The 20493-nt window shown below is 34.5% G+C and overlaps 1 protein-coding gene across 2 annotated transcripts in view; it reads left to right on the top strand.

Moving 5' to 3' along the window:
* Nucleotides 1-880: 880 nt before the first annotated feature.
* Nucleotides 881-20493, top strand: part of LOC118057498 (serine/threonine-protein kinase ATM) — a 49679-nt gene continuing 30066 nt past the window's right edge. Inside the window, exons 1-29 of one of the 2 annotated variants that reach the window (XM_073404872.1) lie at nt 881-1109; nt 1441-1552; nt 1662-1805; nt 1945-2106; nt 2213-2408; nt 2555-2711; nt 2804-2943; nt 3033-3120; nt 3562-3665; nt 3837-3935; nt 5891-5947; nt 6204-6288; nt 8457-8531; nt 9167-9208; nt 9372-9442; nt 9741-9789; nt 10206-10277; nt 11715-11870; nt 11979-12068; nt 12159-12346; nt 13050-13674; nt 13765-13836; nt 13960-14118; nt 15145-15270; nt 15551-15678; nt 17547-17703; nt 17804-17850; nt 17927-17990; nt 18300-18374. In XM_073404872.1, coding sequence (XP_073260973.1) covers nt 1041-1109; nt 1441-1552; nt 1662-1805; nt 1945-2106; nt 2213-2408; nt 2555-2711; nt 2804-2943; nt 3033-3120; nt 3562-3665; nt 3837-3935; nt 5891-5947; nt 6204-6288; nt 8457-8531; nt 9167-9208; nt 9372-9442; nt 9741-9789; nt 10206-10277; nt 11715-11870; nt 11979-12068; nt 12159-12346; nt 13050-13674; nt 13765-13836; nt 13960-14118; nt 15145-15270; nt 15551-15678; nt 17547-17703; nt 17804-17850; nt 17927-17990; nt 18300-18374 — 3609 coding nt within the window. In that variant the 5' untranslated portion in view covers nt 881-1040. The remainder of the gene's footprint in view (nt 1110-1440; nt 1553-1661; nt 1806-1944; nt 2107-2212; nt 2409-2554; nt 2712-2803; nt 2944-3032; nt 3121-3561; nt 3666-3836; nt 3936-5890; nt 5948-6203; nt 6289-8456; nt 8532-9166; nt 9209-9371; nt 9443-9740; nt 9790-10205; nt 10278-11714; nt 11871-11978; nt 12069-12158; nt 12347-13049; nt 13675-13764; nt 13837-13959; nt 14119-15144; nt 15271-15550; nt 15679-17546; nt 17704-17803; nt 17851-17926; nt 17991-18299; nt 18375-20493) is intronic. The other variant, XM_035070093.2, reaches the window with a different exon arrangement.

The raw sequence follows: 20493 nt of genomic DNA, 5'->3' as shown, positions 1-20493 counted from the left end.
TTCTTAAAACACTGCCCGTAATCTCACACGCCATCTAAATATGACGGCATGTCTGATGTGTTGGCGTATCCAATGTATCTTAGTTATATTATTTTTAACTAAATTAATTATATTTTTAAATCATATTTTATAGTCACCAAAATACTAAATTTATCTTTAATCAACTTGATTATTAAAAAAATAAAAAAATGAAAAAACTCCTAAACCACAATTTAATAAAATTTGATTTTAAGAATAGTTTAGTCATTTCACTTTATTTTTTTTCATTAAAAATCCAGAAAGTATTTTCTGGAGTTGAGAGAAGGAAAAAATTTTTCCCTTAAAAAGAATTAAGTTTTTCTGATCAATTTTTTTTTAATTAATTAAATAAATATAAAAATTTTGAAAAGTAGTTTAGAAAATAGTTTTCTAGGAACAAATGCTACTAATGGACTGAGTAAGATAGATTTCCACTTCATATCCGGCCTATTGCCATCAAACCCATTCAATCGTTAATTTGTTTGTAAGTATACTGGTAGCATGGGCTGAGCCCAAATTAAACCCATACACAATCATAAACCCACAAGTAAATCAATCAAGAAAAAAAATAATTAACTCTAAAAATATAACTCAACTAATCTTGCTTTGAGTTTCAACTAATTATACAATAAGTTTATTTTTAAAAATTATTATTTTGAATCATATAATTAAAAATTTACATAATCATTAATTTTAGAATTTGTAAAATTAATTTATAAGCTGTTTTTAACCTCCATTTTAATAAGAAAAAGAAAAGAAAAGAAAATTAATGACAACATCAGAGAAATAACTATAAAATTGCGAAGATGCCCCTCACTCCTCCGATGTGTCCGTCCACCTCCTTAAAATATAAAATACGCCTTGGCGTCGTCTCTCTCTTATTGAGCTCACAGCGACCATAAAAATAAGAGCGAGTAAAAACAGTAAACTTCCAAACCCAGGTTTTCTCTATAGAAAAGAAAACCCCCCGCTCCATTCTCCCGCCATCTTTCTCACTCTGGAACCCTCCAAAATCATCGGCGATGGTTACTTCGAGAGACGTTCAAGAAGTCGTCTCTAAGCTCTCCTCCGATAAAGCCAAAGCCCGAGAAGTAACTGTCTCCCTCTCCACTTTGTTTGATTTCCCAGAAAATGAAATAAAACTAAAAATAAAAATAAAAATAAAAATGAAACTGTGACTTTGATTTTCTTCAATGCCGTTTTTTCTCTCCCTAAGCTGAACTTTAAATTAGGCGCGATGAATTTATATATTCATTTTTCTCCTTATTGATAAAAACAACGAATTAGTTTGTAACTCGCTTATTATATTGTTTGTAATTTCTGTCTGCGGTTAATTTTTTTTTTTTTTGAAGTGAATGATTTTAGTATTTATCATTTTTAATTCAGGGTCAAATGGTGATAAATTATTTTTTGAATGCGTAGGAGGGAATAAAGTTGTTGAATACGTGGTTAGAGGGTGGCGAAAGATCGATAAGGTTTTGCAAGTACCTTGGACAGAATACGGCAAAGCTTAAACCGAACGAAATACCTCACTGTAAGATTGAAGAATCTGTGCAAGATTGGATGGGATTGTGTTTACAGTGTGTTGTATGAACTTATTGTTTGTATAGAAGATATTGAAATGTTGGATTCTTTTTTTTCAGCGGAAACATGGCCATTTTTAGTCACATTGCTTGTCCAATGTGTGTCATTTGAGATATCTTCCAGCAAACGGAGATTGCCTAAGGCAAGTTTTGCAAAGACTATGCGAATTGTCATTCAACGAGCAGATGATGTTAAGTTTTCAGGTTAAGAATTTAAACCCACATTGTCTTTATGGGATTTTTGTGATTAATTATAGAAGAAAAAAAATTTTGCTTAGAAAAAGGCAAGATGGTGATGGAAACATTATTTGATTTTGTTTGCACCACAATTTTCTTCTGCCAGGCAAGGCTTTGCCTTTGTTACCCATGGTTAAAATACTCTTTAATCACATATCGGATGTCCTGAGCAATGTTCCAAGCTTTCAGTTGGAATATGGGATTATACTCCGGCATCTATTGGCAGTTGGAGATTATCGTTTTCAATTGAGGAACCGGATTTATTGCAGTGAGTTCTTTGCATTGTTTAGACCCTACACATATCTCTTCCTAATTGCTACAAGATGTTAAGCTGCTTGGTATTTTCTAATTAAGCTTGCTTGATTTTGAAAAAGGCCTGGTGCTTCTATATATAGAGAAGGTGGTTACAAGCTTGGATGGGAATGATAGCAGTCACGGTAATCCAAAAGAGGAGGTCTTTCGCTGCATACTCACACTCCATTCGCTTTTCGAAAATCCTCCTGGAGATTTCCCTGTTGATGTTCGGGAGGACATAGTTAAGGGGCTTGTTCAGATTTTCTCCTTTGTAAGGTATATAAACAATTGATCCATGCTTGGATCTCGTTTTATTTTATTTTACTTTCCTTTGGATCTGCAAATTCATACCATTCATTTGTTAAAGTAGTTGCTGGCCATAATGTATCTAAAGATTTCTCATTTCATTATAATATGCTTAGGGAGGAGGGAAAGATTTCACGCAAACTTATTGAGTGTATAAACACATACTTGTTAAAGGACGGTCCAAATTTGGGCTCCCAGTCTTTGGAGATTCATAATGCTGTGCAGCAATTTGTATTCCGTTGTTGGCTTACTACCCATGACCGCAGCCTTAAGGTTTATACATCAACTATGCTCTTGCAAGTTATGCTATCTATTCTGGATCTTCACAATCTGCCACATGCATATCTTTGTGCTTTCTTCCGCAGGATGCTCTTATATTCTACGCAAGGCTGCAGCTAAATCTTTCAAGAGGTGCTACTGATGGAAATTCTCTGGTAGAACAACTTTTGGATCTGGTATGTAAGGAACTGGATCAAAGCAGTTTATCCTGTGGAAGTGCACCTAGGTAAGTGTCTAAGAATGAATTGTCAATGGTTTTTTCTTATGGAGTTAACTGGTTTGGTTAAAATGGGTTGCCTTGGATGATGTTTCCAGGTCGGATGCAACCAAGGATTGCAAGTTTGGAGCTTTGAGTGGTTCACAACGTGGTTTGATAGAACTTGCAGCCCTAGTATTTTATAAGGTAGTTATTTTACTCCAGATGCAAGCACTTGGTGTTTTATTGTTTGAAATGATTTGCCTGCTGCACTCTCTGCTGTAGGATTTTTCATTTGATATGAAAATATGGTAATTGTTTCAAGTATCACAAAACAATGCATGCTGCACATAACTCAAACTGATATATGTAAATTGGATGGTAGACAGTTTCTAATCTTGGAAAATGCTGTGGACAGTTTCTAATCCTGGGAAATCCTGTGGTTATGTGGCAGAAATGATGATTTGATTTTGATTGTTTGTTTAGTCTAGCAGTTTAAAATTTCTGTCAATGATATCTATTTGTGTGCTTTGTGCATGAGTGTTGGAGAAGCAGAGGTTTGGAATTTGGATCACTGTCTCATATATTTATTCACTGTTATGAGCTGGATATAAGCCAAGGTCACTGATGGGATAAAGACTTTCTTAGGCATGTGCTAGTACAGCTAAAGCACCATCAACTGAAAAGCGGGTCAAGAGGGAGCCTGTAGCAGTCCTTTTAAAGGAGGCACTTATGAAAGGAAAATGGCTATGGTTAGTCTCAACCTGCAAACACTGTTTTAAATACTGCTTTTTTTTAGTGATTTAACATGCATGGAACTTATAATTTATCGGTTCATGTAAATAGTAACTTTTTTATCGAACAATATTGCATCATTTGTCCTTGTACTCTTCAAATTGTTTTGATTGGGTCCCATGCTTCAGGAATGCTGCATTTTGTTGTTTCATTCATAACTACTACAATCGCATGAGCAAGGATCTTTTTGTTTACTGGTTTGAAGGCATTTCCACAAGCTTTGAGAGGTAATTGTCATGTTCTGGCGCAATTCTGTTTGTCTTTAAATTTGTGTGGTAACTTGGTCTCATGAGTCTTCTATATTTCACTTTACTAGCACACCATTCATGCATTCCTTGAAAAAGCTGTATACATTGGAATTTAGGAATTCTTGGGTATCACCATTTTTCTTACATAGAACACCTGATATGTTGGATTACCTTCCTAACCAGTAAAGCCACCCTGTCTTTGTTCACTCATCAATAAACCAGTGTTCAAAACCAAATAAAATCATTGAGCCAAGCTTACCCATTCGTTTTCCAAGGTGATGGTCGGTCCAATAACGAGCAAGGGATGAGATCATTATGGTGGGAGCTATGATGAACCAAGTTCTAGTAGAAACATTAATGCACTAGAGGTGAAAAGCAGTTACTAAGAATGGAAGATCCATAAAATTCCTAGTAAGATTTACAACAGATAAGAAGGCCATTCAAACTTTCATTCACATTAAATTTAGCTCCAAAAATACGTTTTGTATCTAACAAGCTGCTGCAATAGACAGCTAAGTTTGTCCGTTTGGTGTGTTTTGCTGTGATGATGGTTTGCAGCAAAGAGAATTTTTGCTGGCTGGGCTTCTTGGCAGAGTTTTTGGCTATGTGGCCAATGCTTTAACAGCAGTTACTGACAGTAAACCAGGCCATTTGAGATTGAGTGTGAAGGCTAAAAACTGTGAATGGTGACCTGATGAGGCCTCCCCTCCCAAAAAAAGAAAAGAAAATGAAGATGTTAATCCATTTTAGTAGTTGTGGAGAGAGAACCATATAAGAGAGGAGGGTTTCAAGGCACAAAACAGCCAGTGGAAAATTTATCATAACAAAACTGAGGACCATATGCATATCAGATGCTTGACTATGATTAGCAGCCTAGGCAAATTTTACTTGTCTAACTGGTTAATAATCAAGGTCTATGCATTATGAAAAAAGATCAGTATGTGAATGAATGTACATCCATCTATTGGATTTTTATTCGGATTTTGCAATATTTTTTTTATTATGTATAAATCACTATATGAACTCCTTGTTGTGATCTTGATCTTAGATTGAGAATGCCCCAGTACATTGATCAATTTACTTATGGTATAAAAGGTTGCATAGTTGTATTTATTTATCAACTAATTGAGGTGCATACATGTTTGGGCATAATTGTCTGATTAAATATTTTCAATAATTTTGTTGTTCTCTGACCCTTGAATGGTAACTAATCTATACTAATAAGTAGAAGTGCAAGCTGTTGAAACGATTGACTAGGTTAAAATAATCCTAGTATTTTGTTCTAATGTCTAATGTAGCATTTACTAATTAAAAGAAGCACACAATGAGTCATGTTCTATAATTACTCCACCTTTTACTTTCCCATCTCTGAAAAAATATTGATAACAATGTAAATATCTTTTACTTGATGGTTTAAAATATACAAAATCTATCTATACTACACAACAAAAACAAAGCATTAAATCCCAAACTAGTTGGTTTCAGCTTTACAGATCCTCTCGAAAAAGGATTGAAGTTAAAATCTGTCTATAATATGATACAAAATATTCTTTCTACTTTTTAGCTTCCTTATTCATCACTAACCCAATATACGGATTTTTTTATTTATAAAATTCTGAAATTGCACAAACAGCATCTATATGATGATATAAAATTTATATTCCAATTGAAACAAAAATAAACGACCATAAAGAAAATTAAATGGAAATCTTTATTGCAATATATTGATTTTATAGTTTTAATGAGAAGTATTAAAATAATTATTTTTGTAATGAAGGGGTACATATCATGTGCTAGTCTAGCCAGTAGTAGATATCCCTATGTGCAATTGTAGTGTCAGTTTTTGTTCATGACATGCCGTAACTGTTGGTATAAAGTTTTGGGAGCTTAAGTTCTTTGCAAGTGCTGAATTGCTGATTTGGAATATGTTGCAGAATATTGAGTGATGCTAATATGGGGCTTGCTTATGATGGTTTGCTGTGGACTTTGCGGTATATTTCCCTTCTCACTATTCGTGTATCACCTTTCCTTTAACTGCATAATGCAGTGTGGTTTTTGAAATTATAAGAAAATTCTACCCTTGTAATGGAGGATCTTTTTCATGATTTTATCCTATTGCATATTTCAATGTTAGTATTGTTTTATTCATTTTGGTGAAAATTGTTTAGATGTTTTACATTATTTTTCCTTTTTTTTCCCCCCTTCTTTTCTCTTTGTGCTCATGTTGGTATCTATTTGCATTCATAGGAGTTTGCAGGAACTCTCTAGTTTTATGTTGCTTTCAGATGCCCAATCAAAGATTTTATCAAGGCCCTCTCTCCCCTCCAAAGAGGTATTTTCCCCCCCACCTTTTTTGTCTCTTCATTTTTAGATTATGCATATCTTTGTGCAATATTTGTATTGTGATACTGTCTTGTTTCACTTTCCACTATTTATCTGTCAGAAAAACTTGTCCTTAAGTTATTTGTTAGAAATTAAACTTTCACTCCGAAGGAACAAATACTTCAAATATAATCAACTTATTCACGAAGTAGCATGTCTTTGACCTGTAAACTTTAAAATTTAATTTATGGTACTTGTATAATAAGAAAAAATCCATATTTGATGTTATACTTTTTGTTCCTATGAAGTCCACTTGTAGTTCCTTCCCATATTTTTCTACTTCAAACTTGAGTTCAGTCTAAGGTAAGGTTAGCTCCGAGTGAAGTCTCCAAGCATGTTCTTTTCCTCTTTTAGATTCCTATTTGTGCCCCATCAGCCAAAGTAGATCTTCTTCATCAGATGAAGACCCTGTAGTTTTAGTGACCACGAGGATTTGCATGAACTGATTCATGACAAGTTGGCCGAGGGCTTCATCCCCGGCACATGCTTTTCTTTTTCCCCGGTTCATGTTTACGCAATCCTAATGCCTCAAAGACTGGTTGTAAGGTCATCAAATATGGCGTTGATGTCACCATACCCAGTTTGAACTCATTCCTTCGAAGTTGCTATCGCTATCGAATGACGATCTAGATGATCCTAAATAGCTTGCATCCCTTGGTCACTGTCACAAAGATAGTTGTCACTAACTGCCCCATGATTCTCTTCACAGTTCGCTATAAATCCAAATTTTGACCTGCACTGATACCACCTGATGTAGCGTATAGCGAAGATAAAAGTAGGATTTTCAAGCCCTAAGATTATAGATCTAACTCTAGAGAAATCTAGAGAAAATTCTCTAAATTTTTTTATTGAATCTAAATAATAGTCTTTATCTTTATAAACTAAACATCCCTATTTATATTAGTTCTCAAATCTTTTATGGTAAAAGATTCCTAATTAAAACTAAAATCCTTTATAGGAAAGGATTCTTAATTAAAATTCACCTAGTTAATAGAATCCATGTAGCATTAGGATTTTTAAATAATAATTAAATTAAATGTCCTAAGCTATGTAGGAAACAAATAATTAAAATCTTAACTAGGAAAATAATTAAAACAAGAAAATAGTAACTTTACGCTTCATGTGAGATGCTTTTGGGTTTTTTTGCGAATTTCTTTTCAGGCTTGGCCTTTTTAATTTGACCCATGAACTCTTGGGATAATTGTTCTACGTCACAAGTCTGTAAATGGCTTTATTTCATTAACCATGGGACCAGCTGAATCTGGATGCACCAAATCCATTAATTGGGACCACACTGTCATCATGGCACATCATTGGCCATTCAATTAATCTTGTTTGCACCAAATCTTAATTTAAGCTCTACTTCTATTGTTCATGTTTAAATTCTGCTTGGAATATGAAATATGGAACTTATCATTTCTTGAAAATCTTACCTAAAAGTGCTTCAAATCTGAGACATGTTATCTTGGCTCCATATGAGATGTTGCTTAAGTGGTGATTAGACATGTTATCTTGGTTGATATTCAATGGGATTGAATGCCTCATCTCTCAATTCTTTTGGTTCATTTTTTCTTTTTGAAGCATCTCCCATTCGCTATGCTCTCATTCACAAACACTCTTTCAATTCTAAAGAAACTTTCTTAGTTTAACCAGGGAAAAGTGTGCTTGGCATCTGTGGTGTTGGTGTAAGATTTTGGTTTTCAGGCTGTAACTGGATGAGGTGAAAACTGCTATAAGTTAGTCTTCTAGTGGAAATTTTGATTTCTCCATCCAACAGAACAAAGCCATTGATATGCCATTTTAAGAGATGCTAAGATTTTGTTTCGATCTTTGCAAATCTTGCTGATTTGAGTACTGCATAATTATTCAAAACAAGTTCAAATTCAGTTCTCTTATTGAGTTTTGAGAATTATTTGGTCCTGTCTTTTTCTTTCACGTTAGTGGTGCTATTCTACAATGTCTGAGATTTTAAATGCAGCTTTTCTTAGTTCATCTAACCATGAAATGCCATCACTGAACAATTATGTCTTTCTGCAATGCTGTTTACATGTTTTTGCTTGTGAGTTTCACTTCTTTTATTGAAGCCACCTTTGAGTTGTTCATTGGCCAATAATGCAGTTGGACTGTGGCTGGGAATTGATATGGAGTGGTCTCATTCGTGGGTTGCTGACATTCAGTAATCTAAATTCTGTTGTAAGTTTCAGTGCATATCTTTTTTATTTTTTTATTATAAACTGCTCAGTAATGTTGTTTTGCTGTGAGTTCTCCCATGCTGGATAGCTGTGGCTTGGTTCCAAAGTGGACTAGAAAAGAAATTTTCACAATCCATTTTGTCAGAACATAGGATCTGAAACTGTTATGGATTTTGATGGTTGGTTTCCTAACGAAGTGCCATTGTCTTCATAAATTATGTACCATGGAGAAAACTGGATGAGGAAAAATGTTGTCAAGATCATTAATTTCAAGAGCTATAAATAAGCAGGCACTTTTATTACAATATGGATATTTGTGCAGTAAAAGAAACAGTTGTGGGAATGCTATTTTAACTCCAGTGGCACAGCAGCACTTTTATCTACTGCTGTATGGATTGCTGCAGTGCTTGAAGGATGGTGATTACTGCAGAAGCATAGTGGAGAGGAAAGGAGAGGGCGGGGAGGGGGGGGATGGGGAATGTGGGGGGTTTGGGAAGGTGGTTCATAATAGTAGCACTGAACAACTTAGAGGAAACATGACTATTGTTTTAAATAATATTGTTGCCTATTAATTGGGAAACAGTTCCCCCCCCCTTAAAATACTGTTTTCATAGTCATTTGTATGAACTGATGCAGGCTGATGCTGCTTTATTGTTACTTGGAAGCATCATATCAAGTGTGAGTAATCTATCATTTTAGACTATGTTTTTTACTCTTTCTGTTTATAAATGACCTTATTTACTTGCTAGGAGATTCTTGAGTATCATGATTCTAGTGGACTGCAAATTTTTCTCATACATTTCTTTTTCTAATTTTTTCATGTCCTAATTTTTTCCTTCAGGATATAATGAGCACTTGTGCTGTGCCTCCAGATATATGGGATCTTAAGTTATTTAAGCGGACGCCATCAATGCAAGTGTATCTTTATGTTTAATTATATATGGACAGAAAGATGGTTATTATGTTTTTTTCTTCAAAAGGTCAACTAAGCTAGCCAAACCTGTTCAAGATAGGACCTCACAGATAGGATCGTTATGAATATTTTAGAGGCAACACTGCACTAGGTGTACAGAATAATTGCTCCTCATGAAAGCAAAAAATTATCATCTTTATTAAAGGCTGGCGTTTTATCAGAATATTACACAACCATTTACTGATGTTATTTTGTTAAGATATCTTATCTGATTGTTTTGTTATCTTGCCAATCCAGGTCTGTTTTGTACTTCATTGTGTGCTATTTTTCTCATAAGGGTTCTCAAGTAAGTTGCTTAGGCTGGGATCTTTTGATTTTTTCTTGTTCTCTTATTTTTTGATATATTTAAGAATGCTTATATCAGTACCACTTACCCCATTTGTTATTTTGATTGGGATGTTATCGATGCACATAACATTGCCTTGCTAAATATGTCATTGAACAAATATTAAGCTCTACCTCCCCTTGTTTGCTACCTACCCTTTGTTGCTGGAGTTAAAACAGAGATTTTGCAATAAAATACCCTAGTTGATTGGGTGCATAATCTTTGCCAAGCATATAGGACCAGGTTTACAGGGGCATCTACCTTAATTCAATCTCTTTTTTTTTGTGGTTCTAGATTTTAATGCATGGAACTTTGAATGAGGATTTATTGCCCAACGATGATACCATGTCTAACTTGCTGAACCACTATGTCTGCAGGGTGACCTTCGTGACTCTTTACATCTCCGGAAGAATCTGTTAAGAGCAATTTTAGGCTATTTTAATTGGAAGGTCCATTTCTTGTATAACTCTCATTTGTGACAGCAACATTGTCTGTTATTCCAATATTCTTGCTCTTTTGTTTTTTATTTTTCGAGTTTATATTTGTTTACATCTAATCACATAATCTTATTTGTGAAGGTGGGCTTTTAATGTCATGATGTGTTAATATTGTAGTGTTAGTGACCACCGGGTATCTTCATTGCTTTTCCTCCTTGAGGTGATAATAAATTAGGAAATTTTTATCTAGTGGAGGAAATGTTATACCACTGAAATCTGTTTCTTCAAAGTGAGGAAGCATGCTTTAAGCTTAGAATTTGTCTCATAAGCTGTTCCTTTGTTCATATATCCACACATTACTTGTTCTGAAGCTTATTATGCATTTAGATGACGTCTTTGTTTGGTCTAGTTTTGGTGATTCATTTTGTTGGATTTCTCCACAAGCACAACCAATATCTATTAAAAGTCTCTATTGTACTTGTAGAACATGGTGTGGAAGCTTCCAAGTTTCTTGAGGTGCCTTGTTAGAATGTTGTCACCACTGAAACACATTGTAATCATTGAAGTTGAATCATAATTAACTTGTTTTAAGTTTATGCTTAATAAGGTGAAATTAGGGGTCTATAACCAACCTAATAGTCTAAGCTTTGGGCTTGCATGCTTGAACATGGTACAAAATTCCATTGCGACTTTGTCAGATTTAGTTGTTGCACCATATTCCAAGCTCACTCCACTTTCTTGGGATTTGATTTGGTTTATTCTGTTTCAACTGTTCTCCTGGGCTTGGACCTCGACCTTAGTGAGGGTGTAAAATAATTTTCAGTGGTTGTTTGTCAAAGGATAACTATTACTAGAGGCTCCAAGATTGGTTTACATTATAATCTCTACAATAACCTCAATTGAAAGCCATTTGGTTTGGAACTTACAATGGCCCACTACTTTGTGTTGAAATTTATTAAGTTTTAAATAGAAGAGGGAATGAGGGTGGTAGAATTCAAACTCCTAACATCATGAAAAGGGACCACTCAACCCAAGAGCTTAAGCTTTTGAGAGAGGCCTCAATCATGGATTGTATAACAATTTGCAATAACTCTATTGAGGCACAGGCTGGATATCTCTCTCAATTTTATATTTTCTTAAATTAAAATGAAAAGAAAAGGAATTGCTTAAACTTTAGAACTTGGATACTTCTTACAATAACCAGTTTTTTAGGAAGTTAATGCACCATTTAGAATCATTTCTCATATACCTCAATGGTAGTTGATGTTGTTTCAGGCTGCAATAAAAGAAGGACTATTCACAGGATTATCACTCAAATGATTTAAACCAATTATAATTTTTTTTGCAACTTGAGTCTCTTTTATTGTTCATGATGGAATATTTACTTGAAGTTTCGTGTTTTCTTGACTTTTTGATATGATTTCTTAGTAAAGTTGAGTTCTTTTGTAGGAGTCTTCCATATTGAATGAGCATGTTGTGCTGTTGTTACCAGCAGCTGTCTATGCTCTTTGTGCTGGTTGTGCTCCTTTCACACATTCTTACAGAGGGTTTTCCTCATCAAACATTCTTGTAGATAGCTTTGAGGCTACAGATGATCGGGTTAAGGTTTCTGTTGCTGTTCATCTTCCCTGAATGCTATTTAACTTTGGGACATCATTTACACAAGTTGGTTCCTTTGACATTGAGAGTTCAATATCTGATGTGTTTTTGCAGACAGATGAACATGAACAGGAAAGGCCTTGTGAGCTTTTTGAATGTTCTGTTGAAGTTCTTTCTAAAATTCATTTGGTTTCAAGAGTTGAGGTGATGGAATGTTTTCCAGTTCTTTTCCTTGCCTTTTTCTTCTTGTTCTTCTTTTTTCTTTTTTTAATCTTCCATTTTGATCACATTCAGGCTTCTTCATTCCAAGGCCATCAAAGTGGCTGTCTTCCTCGACAATTTAGAGATCTGCTGTTGCTTGAGATGGAGGGCTATATTCTTGGAGCTGTAGGAGATAAGGAGATGGAAAAGAGGCCTCTATCTGATGTCTTCTTTATATGCTCTTTATTATCAAATTTTATATATGGCTCAGTATTAACAAGGTCCGTGCTTTCTTTTTAACTTGACTTGTTGCGTGGAAAACCTGTTTGTTACTTCTTTTCTTTGTTCATAAGAATTATTTTGATATTAAGTTTCACTATCTGGTGCTGGATTTAGCTAGTTCAACATTTAGTATACTTTATTTCTGAAAATTAAAAGGTGAATTGAATAATCTAAGCAATTTTTACTTCAGTAAAATGGCTGCCTTTAATTGCTAGTAGGGTATTGTGCTTTTCTGCTGGACTAGTTTGTATTGTACTCTGAATTTTCTCCAGTTGCAATCTCTGGCTATACCTCTTGGCTGTCTTTATCAATTTTGTTCTGCATCTATGATGCATTCTCAATCTTCATTATTTATTTTGAAAAAAATATACTTATTTAGTTTTCAATATGTCATGTCAATTACATGCCTGTTATGCTGTTCTTTTTCTTTGCTTTTTTTTTTTGGTTCTGTCCATTTTTTTCTTTTTTTTTCTTTTGAATCTGTACAATGATTTTTCTTTTAATGTGACAGTTTTCTATACCTAACATGCATTTGAATTGGGAAGAGGGCATTGCGTGTTTGCTTGTATCTTTCAGATTATGCATTTGAACAGTACTGTTGAAGATTCCGTATTTTGATTTTGAAGCACTGCCCTTAATTGTCACTGACATTTGCTTTCACCCCTGATTTTTTTTTTGTTCCTTAATATATAACCTATATAGTTTATGCTCGTTCAGGAAAGGAGAAGAGGCTTCACCATTTCTTTCAAAAATGAGTCAATACTTGTTGGAATTGTTGGATCATGCTGTTAATGCAATTCAAGGAAACAGCAATGACCTTCAAGCTCTTGGTTGCTCAGGCTCTAGCTCTGACTATAATTTAAAAACCACTCTTATAGCTTCATTTAGAAGCTTTGTATTCTCTCCTATCTTTGTCAAAAGTAGAGATGAAACTGCTTTGGATGTTGTTCTCTATGATGCAATAACACAATCCATGGAGAGGCTTTTGAGGGAACTGGCTGAACAATACAATCAATTTTCTGAATGTGTAAGAAGCCCTCATTCAGATCCATCGCTGCCTGATTTACCTTCAACTGATTCTAAGTTACAAATACATGGTCCATCGGGTAGCAACACTAGGATTATGGACATGGAGTTAGATGTGACTGAGGATACGCAAAATGTGGATATTTTGCCTGTTGGTGGGATTATTGGCACTAGTCTATCCTTTTCTGCAGTGAAGTGGAAGTTGGGTATGATATCACTTCTTTCAAGTTTTCATCCAGTTTTAGATTTTGTTACGTGGGATGTCCTGTTTGAGCTCATGCAAAATGAACGTGACAATAAGGTATTTTACAAAGCTGGGCTGTTGTTTTAGTTTTCAGTAGTTCTTGCACTAATAGTTCTGTTATTTTTTGTTTGTAATTCACACTTTCAGGTGCGTGAGAATATTCTTTACCATCTCTGTCAACATTTTCACTGGTCCACTTCTGCAAAAATTACAGACTTGGTAATGTCTGGTTGAAATTCATTAAGAGTTAGCAGTAACAGGCAACTCATTGCTTGAAGCATTTTATATTTCGTTTGATCATTTCTAATTATATACTCTCTTTTTTTTTCTTTCAAAATGTAGGTGAAAACAATGAATAGCATGTTTGAGATGCAAGCAAGTGTTAAGCTGGACTGTTTTGGTGTAGTAGTTGCTGCCTGTCAATTGCTAGCTACCTTATTATCCTTAGATGCTTCTGGAAAGGAAGCTGCTCTAACTGCATGGAAAAGAGAATCTGAACTGGTATTCACAAAATTTAGTGCTATTTTGCATTGCAAGATGATTGTACTTCATTAGAAAGATAGAAATCATGATAGCTGGTTTCCTTTATGTTAAAACAGAAAAACTATTGATCTCTAAGAGTGGAATTCACAGTAAATCAGCATTTTCCCCTTCTTTTGGTTGTCCTTCTTTGTAAAAATAATTCCTGCACTGAGCTTTGGGTCACAATTCTTCATTGAGTCTTAATTTTTTACTATAAATGTTCATTTGGGTTTTCTGTGAGTGATTGGTAGAGGAAGATGCATCTAATGTTTTGCCAAATGCATGCATGCATTTATGCATTCTGTCATCATCATTATCATCATACACACTGATGGTGATATGCGGGAGTTCTGTATTTGGTATGGAGGGAAAGTCATATTAAGGAAAACAAGAATAAATGAAATTTTGAGTTCTATAGAGACAGGGACTTGTGGAGGAAGATGCATCTATTGTTTCACCAAATTGTCGCAATCTTTTACCCAAGAAGTTTTGCATCCTGTCTACTTCTTTTCCTGATAGAGACAGGAAACTTGTCTCTAAACCAATATAATCTATTGAGTTTTATCTGCTTAGTTTTTAAACCATAGTATTATTGGGACTTGAGAAATGAAGAAATGTGATTTTCCAGTGTGCAACCACTGTCTTCCACAGCCATTCTCATCTGCTTATGTTTGAATCCTAGCTATTAACTTTATTTTATCTTTAATGTCCCCATCCTTTTGTCTGCATCTGGCACATTCCATTTATAACAACTCATGCTCTTTTACTGCTGTACCCTGCAACCTATTGTATGTGTGTTTGTCGCCATATGGTGCCTCTATAATTTGTGTTGATGTCTCTGCCCCAAACATACTAGTCTCAGTTATGACTTGGTTTTTGATCATCTTGATAAAGTGTGTAAGGATTATCTTACTGAAATTCTATCCTTAGAATCCTGCTATCTCACATGTTGGTTGGGGTCAATCTTATGCTAAAACTGAAGTTGGTGTGATTGTTTTATTGCAGAGTCTTGTACATCTTGGAGAACTGGTTAACAAAATAGCAGAATTGGGGCTTCTTGACTGGTCAGGGCGTGTTAGGCTTATTGATTGCTTTTGTGATTTTGTCTTACTCAGTCCTCAAATTGGTCAGGTGATTACTGTTTGACACTGACAGAGATACCTTTCATTTAGAGATTGTATATACATGGCATGATGTTTGGTGGGCTGTAATTAAACTATGAAAACATGAATGTGCTGATGCATAAAAACTCTAGAACCCCCCATCTCCCCAAGGGACACATGCCATACCTTCATTGCTGTTGTCCTAAAAATCCTAGGGTTTTGCTAGCTATTTCTTATATTTTTATAACTTGAAACTGTATGCCCTTCTTATTCTTTGTTGTATATTTGCCCTGTTGCAATCTTTATAGACAATGATAGAGAGGTTGTTCTTAATGCTTCAAGATCCTGACTATCGAGTTAGGTTTTCACTGGCTCGGCGGATTGGTGTTTTATTCCAAACTTGGGATGGTCATGATGAGCTCTCCCAGGATATTTGGTAGGTTTCCTTTTAATATTTACTATATCCTCTTGATGATTTATTCAGGTTTCTTTTCCTTCCAATTGTAAAACATTCTTTTTCATATTCGTTGTCACACTTATTTCTCAAGATATGTGCAAACTTCTTATTGCCATTGCATATTATGCATTAGCATCTCAAATTTTTTGTTCTTCTCATAGCAAATGAAGTATTTCAGTATAGCACATTTCTCACTTTTTCGACCATGTCTTGGTTGTTAAGTGATGTTAATATAGTAGTATCTTTGCTACATCTGTCAAATCATGCATCAATGTAATAGGAACTTCCAATTACATCTTCTAATGGGATATTGTGGAATTGTTTGATTGTTCTGTGATGGATTTTTATGGCATGTGAGAGTGATTGTATATTCATGTTTTTTCCCTGTATATTATATGCAGTCACTGCAATCTATTTGAAATATTTGTGATTCCATCATTTTCTAGCCTCTGAACTTCCAACATTTTCTGATGCAGCAAATGTTCATGTTAAAAAAACGATTACTTTTCTAGCCTCTTTTTTCTGCCCATTGCAATTCCTTGTCTGTTGATTGCTTTTGATATTCATTCCAAGCTTGCAGTATAGGAACTACTATGCTATATAATTTGCAATGCCTTTTATAATCCAATTTTGCTTTAACTTCAAGTAAATTAACATAATCGACCCAAGTGGGAAATAATAGGATCCTTTGGAGCTGTACCATGTCAGTATTCATGAGTTTTTGAGTGGAGAAGAATTTTAGAGTTTCCAACAAACAATTTCTATCCAAACGGCTTCTTCATTTTTTAGTCATTTTGTAACTATTTTTTATGGTGCTACTGCAGAGGTGAGTGGATGAGATTGAACTCCACTAGGAGTTGAATCCAACACCTCTTGCACTAAGCAAGAGGTGCCTACCACTAGATCACTAGGCCCATTGGTATATTTCTTTCATAACTGCTTGTTCAGAAATTTTTCAAAAACTAGTTCTGCTTATGCAAGTGGGATGCTGAGTTAGTGAATGATTTTGATGCTGCAATCTTCCTGTTAGTGGGTCGTGGTCTCATGGGTACCATTGAAGTTGGTTGTGAGGTGATCGGGGTGTGCGAAGATATGGTGGCAGCTATCATCAGCCAATCTGGACATCTGTCTCCTTTTTGTTCATGGATAGTGAAAACTTTAGTGAGCTTTTTATGCTTTCTGATGGCTGATTGTTTTCTAATCTTTCATTTAGTTACAGGAATTCAAATTTACCTGAGGCAATTTTTTCTTTTTGACCATATATTAATAGATTTGTGAATGTTTGCCATTGATGGTCCATATTTTTGGAGATTTGAATAGTATAATGTCAAAGGTGTCAGGTTAATGGTGGACATGCTTAAACTCTCTATGTATCTTAGTTTCATGTGGTAGGTGAGTCATGTGTGATCCAGAGGAGGATGACAAATTGGTCTGGGATATCCTGTGGGTATTTTTGGAGGAAGGGTTGCAGGATATCCATTGGGTGTTGTGTTTTTTCTGCAGTTATTGTGCTTTTGGATATAGAAAACTGGTACTTGGAGGCAATTGAGGACATGAAAGATTTTTTGCATCCTTATGGTGTTTGGCCTTGGGGATCTTTAGGGGTGCTTCCCCAAATAATGTTAAGTAGGATTGGAGTGGTCTTGTATATTGAGTTTAGCTCAATTTTCTTCACCTTTTGTATGGAATTCTTGTTCTCCAAGTTGTGCATTCTACTTTCTCAAGTAATACATTCTTCTTTTAGTTATTTTTTTTGGCCCCACAATTTTGTTATCACCATCAACCTTTTTTCTCCATTTCTGTCATGGCATTAATATTGATGATACTTGTTTGCTATTTTTATCCAGTTCAAACTTTGGTGTTGCAATGGTTATTCCCTTAAAAGGAAAAGTTGTTACTGCGAAGGAGGTCCTAGCTTGTGGTCCTCAGCCCACACCAAAAATGGAAACTGTTATTGTTACTCTTATGCATCTTGCTTTGCATAGTGAGAAAATAGAGTTGGAGGTAATCTTTCCTCCTGGCCGAGACTTGTTTAAACTTCACTTGCCTTTTAGGGTTTATAAGTCTCTGCATTTTAAAGGGCTGATTGATGTGACATGTGCAGGCTGTTTTCATGATGTGCGTGATTTCTGCCATTGACCCTGGTCATAGGTACATTATTCCACCTTATTTTGCTGTTTGTAATGAAGCATAATTAGTTTCTTGATGTCTTCACCTTTTGGTTCAGGGAATTGGTGCATGCGGCACTCGATAATCTGTCAAGGCAGCTCAACTACGCAACCAGGTCCAAGGTTATGATAGCAGTTCTCTCCTTTAATTTGATTTTTAATGTTGCATTTTTAGTGCTGAGTAGGAGTCTCTTGGGAAGATAATTATTTTAATGAGGGCAGTACATCAAAGTGATCCTCAGTTGCACTTCCATTTTTCTTCCATGCTCAGCTCGTGCTCTTGAGTAGGAATATACTGTCTAGTTATGCACTCTGATTCTTACCCCCCCCAGAAGTCAACTGGATTTTTGAGTTCTATTACTTTATAGTTTTTGAATGTTTGACATGTCATCTATATTTGTATTTAGTCTTTATTTATTTATATATTTTCAGTACTTGGAGCAGCTACTGGGATCAATACTCTTCTACTGGGTCACTTGCGATGTTAGTTTAGTGGCACTTGTTGAGGTACTTTAAATTCAGTCTCATATAACTCCTTGTCAAATGTGTGTTAGCTACCCATAGATCATTCAGTTGCAGATATATTAGGTATCTTTTGTATTATTAATGAGCAAAGTCAACTGCAAGGTATTTTTTTTATTTTTATTTTGGTAATGGAAATTTCTAGATCTACCTTTTTTTTAAGGGGGAAAAGGAAATTTAGCGATAATAAAAAATGGTGTGAAAGGAACAGCTTTCACTAATTGTTTGCTCAAGTACTTGAGCTAGAATGCGCCAATTGTTTAGCACTTCTACCAGACACATCAAACTCAGGGAATGATATACCATGGATTTTGAAGTGAAATTTTCTCTGTTGAACATTGAATAAATATGCATCCCTCTTGAGTTGTTATGGCATAGGATTCTTCTGTCAAAAGGTGGTGCTTATCTAAACTTATAGTTTTGAAAATATCATTGCATAGAATTGGAAATGATACAGGCTGGCCAACCCCATTGATGATCCCAGAGAATGACTTCTGTTGCAAAAAGTAAACTGATGAGAGCAAAAAGAAACTGCATATCATAGTTAGATAGTTTTGATGCAAGTTTAAGGAATTCAATTGTGTAACCAGATTTTATCAGGATATTATTCCATGAACTTTTCCAGTTCCATTTTTGGATTCTCTTCTTTTCAAGCTTACAATAAGTACCATGTTGTATGCTTGGGAAAATTGAATCTCAGACCTACTTCTCTTTGTTTGCGGGTTCAAACCTGATTCCTTTGTTTGATTTTATTACATCATAGTTGTTCTCTTCAGAAACTCTTTCCATTGCATTGATCCTTCTTATTTGTGGCTGAAATTCTTGAGCCCATAGTAATTGAATGGTAGACTGCATCCGAGTTCCCTCCTATGATCTTTATTTGATAGAATCATTAATTGTCATGGCATTTTTTTGCCCATTCCTAGTTTGACTATTATGCTTCAAAAAGTCCTTGTATAAATTTCTTAATATGAATACCAAGTCAGATCTATTGCAAATTCAAAGTATTTTTTTTAAGTTTCCATCATAAAGGGCAGTGGTAAAGCCACTCACAAGAGAAGCCCCCCTTAAGTTTTCTTAAATACAAATAACAGTGTTGATCATAAAATCATGTAATATAAAAAATGAAAATGGTTCTTGTATTGAAATTACCCCCATTTATTTTCATATTTACTAAAACTAAAACTAAAAGATATAAAAATAGTTTAAATGTATGTATATTGAAGGTCTTATGATTTTGTATGGACCAACTTCAATTATTTTGAAGGTCGGGTACTTATCTATTAATTCTCGTATAAGCTGGGGACTATTCTTTGACTTAGGAATAAAAGTCCAAATAGAACATTTTATTTTGTTAATTGATTAATGAGTAACATTTAATTTGATTTCATTAGTTTGAAACTTTATATTTAAACACATTTCGCCTAGGTAATTGTAAAATATCATGATTGCATATATATATATATATATATAATTTTATCTTCAAATAAAAAAATTATTAGAAAAAGACCATTAATTTTTTTTTAATCATTTCCTTGACTTTAAAATTGAGAGAATGATATCAAGCCTCATTTTAATTGAGTGCAAATTCTTATATTTGTTATATTAGTATTTTATCTTGTATGGTTTGCAAAGACGACATATCACTTAAAAATAAGTCTGTAATTATCAATCACTCTTTCAATAATTTTATATATGCTTGGACATGAATTTACTCAATATCATATGTAGCTTATCAATAAATATGTTTAATTAAAAAGAAAAAAAAGAAAAGAAGATGACCAGTTAGATTGTTCATGAAAAGATCAGTCCCTAACCTCCAAAATCTATCTAGTTAGCGTTATTGGCTTTTTTGCTTGCAATCATATAATATTGAGTTAAGTTGACCGAAATTGATGGATAGAAGATAACAAAGGGGGAAATCTGTTACATATATATGTATTTGGGTATGCATGTATATGTATGTGTGTGTGTGTATACAACTTAACTGTAGAAGTTTTTTCTTTTTGCCTCTCTTAGTTATAATTTCTGCTGTCACTGGTAAGGTGTAAACATCATACCATTAGATCTAGATCATTTGGAGGAGTGGATGTTTTATTTTATA

The sequence above is a fragment of the Populus alba genome, chromosome 15 (assembly GCF_005239225.2).
Source record: "Populus alba chromosome 15, ASM523922v2, whole genome shotgun sequence".
Lineage (NCBI taxonomy): Eukaryota > Viridiplantae > Streptophyta > Magnoliopsida > Malpighiales > Salicaceae > Populus > Populus alba.
This window is presented reverse-complemented; position numbering and strand designations above follow the sequence as displayed.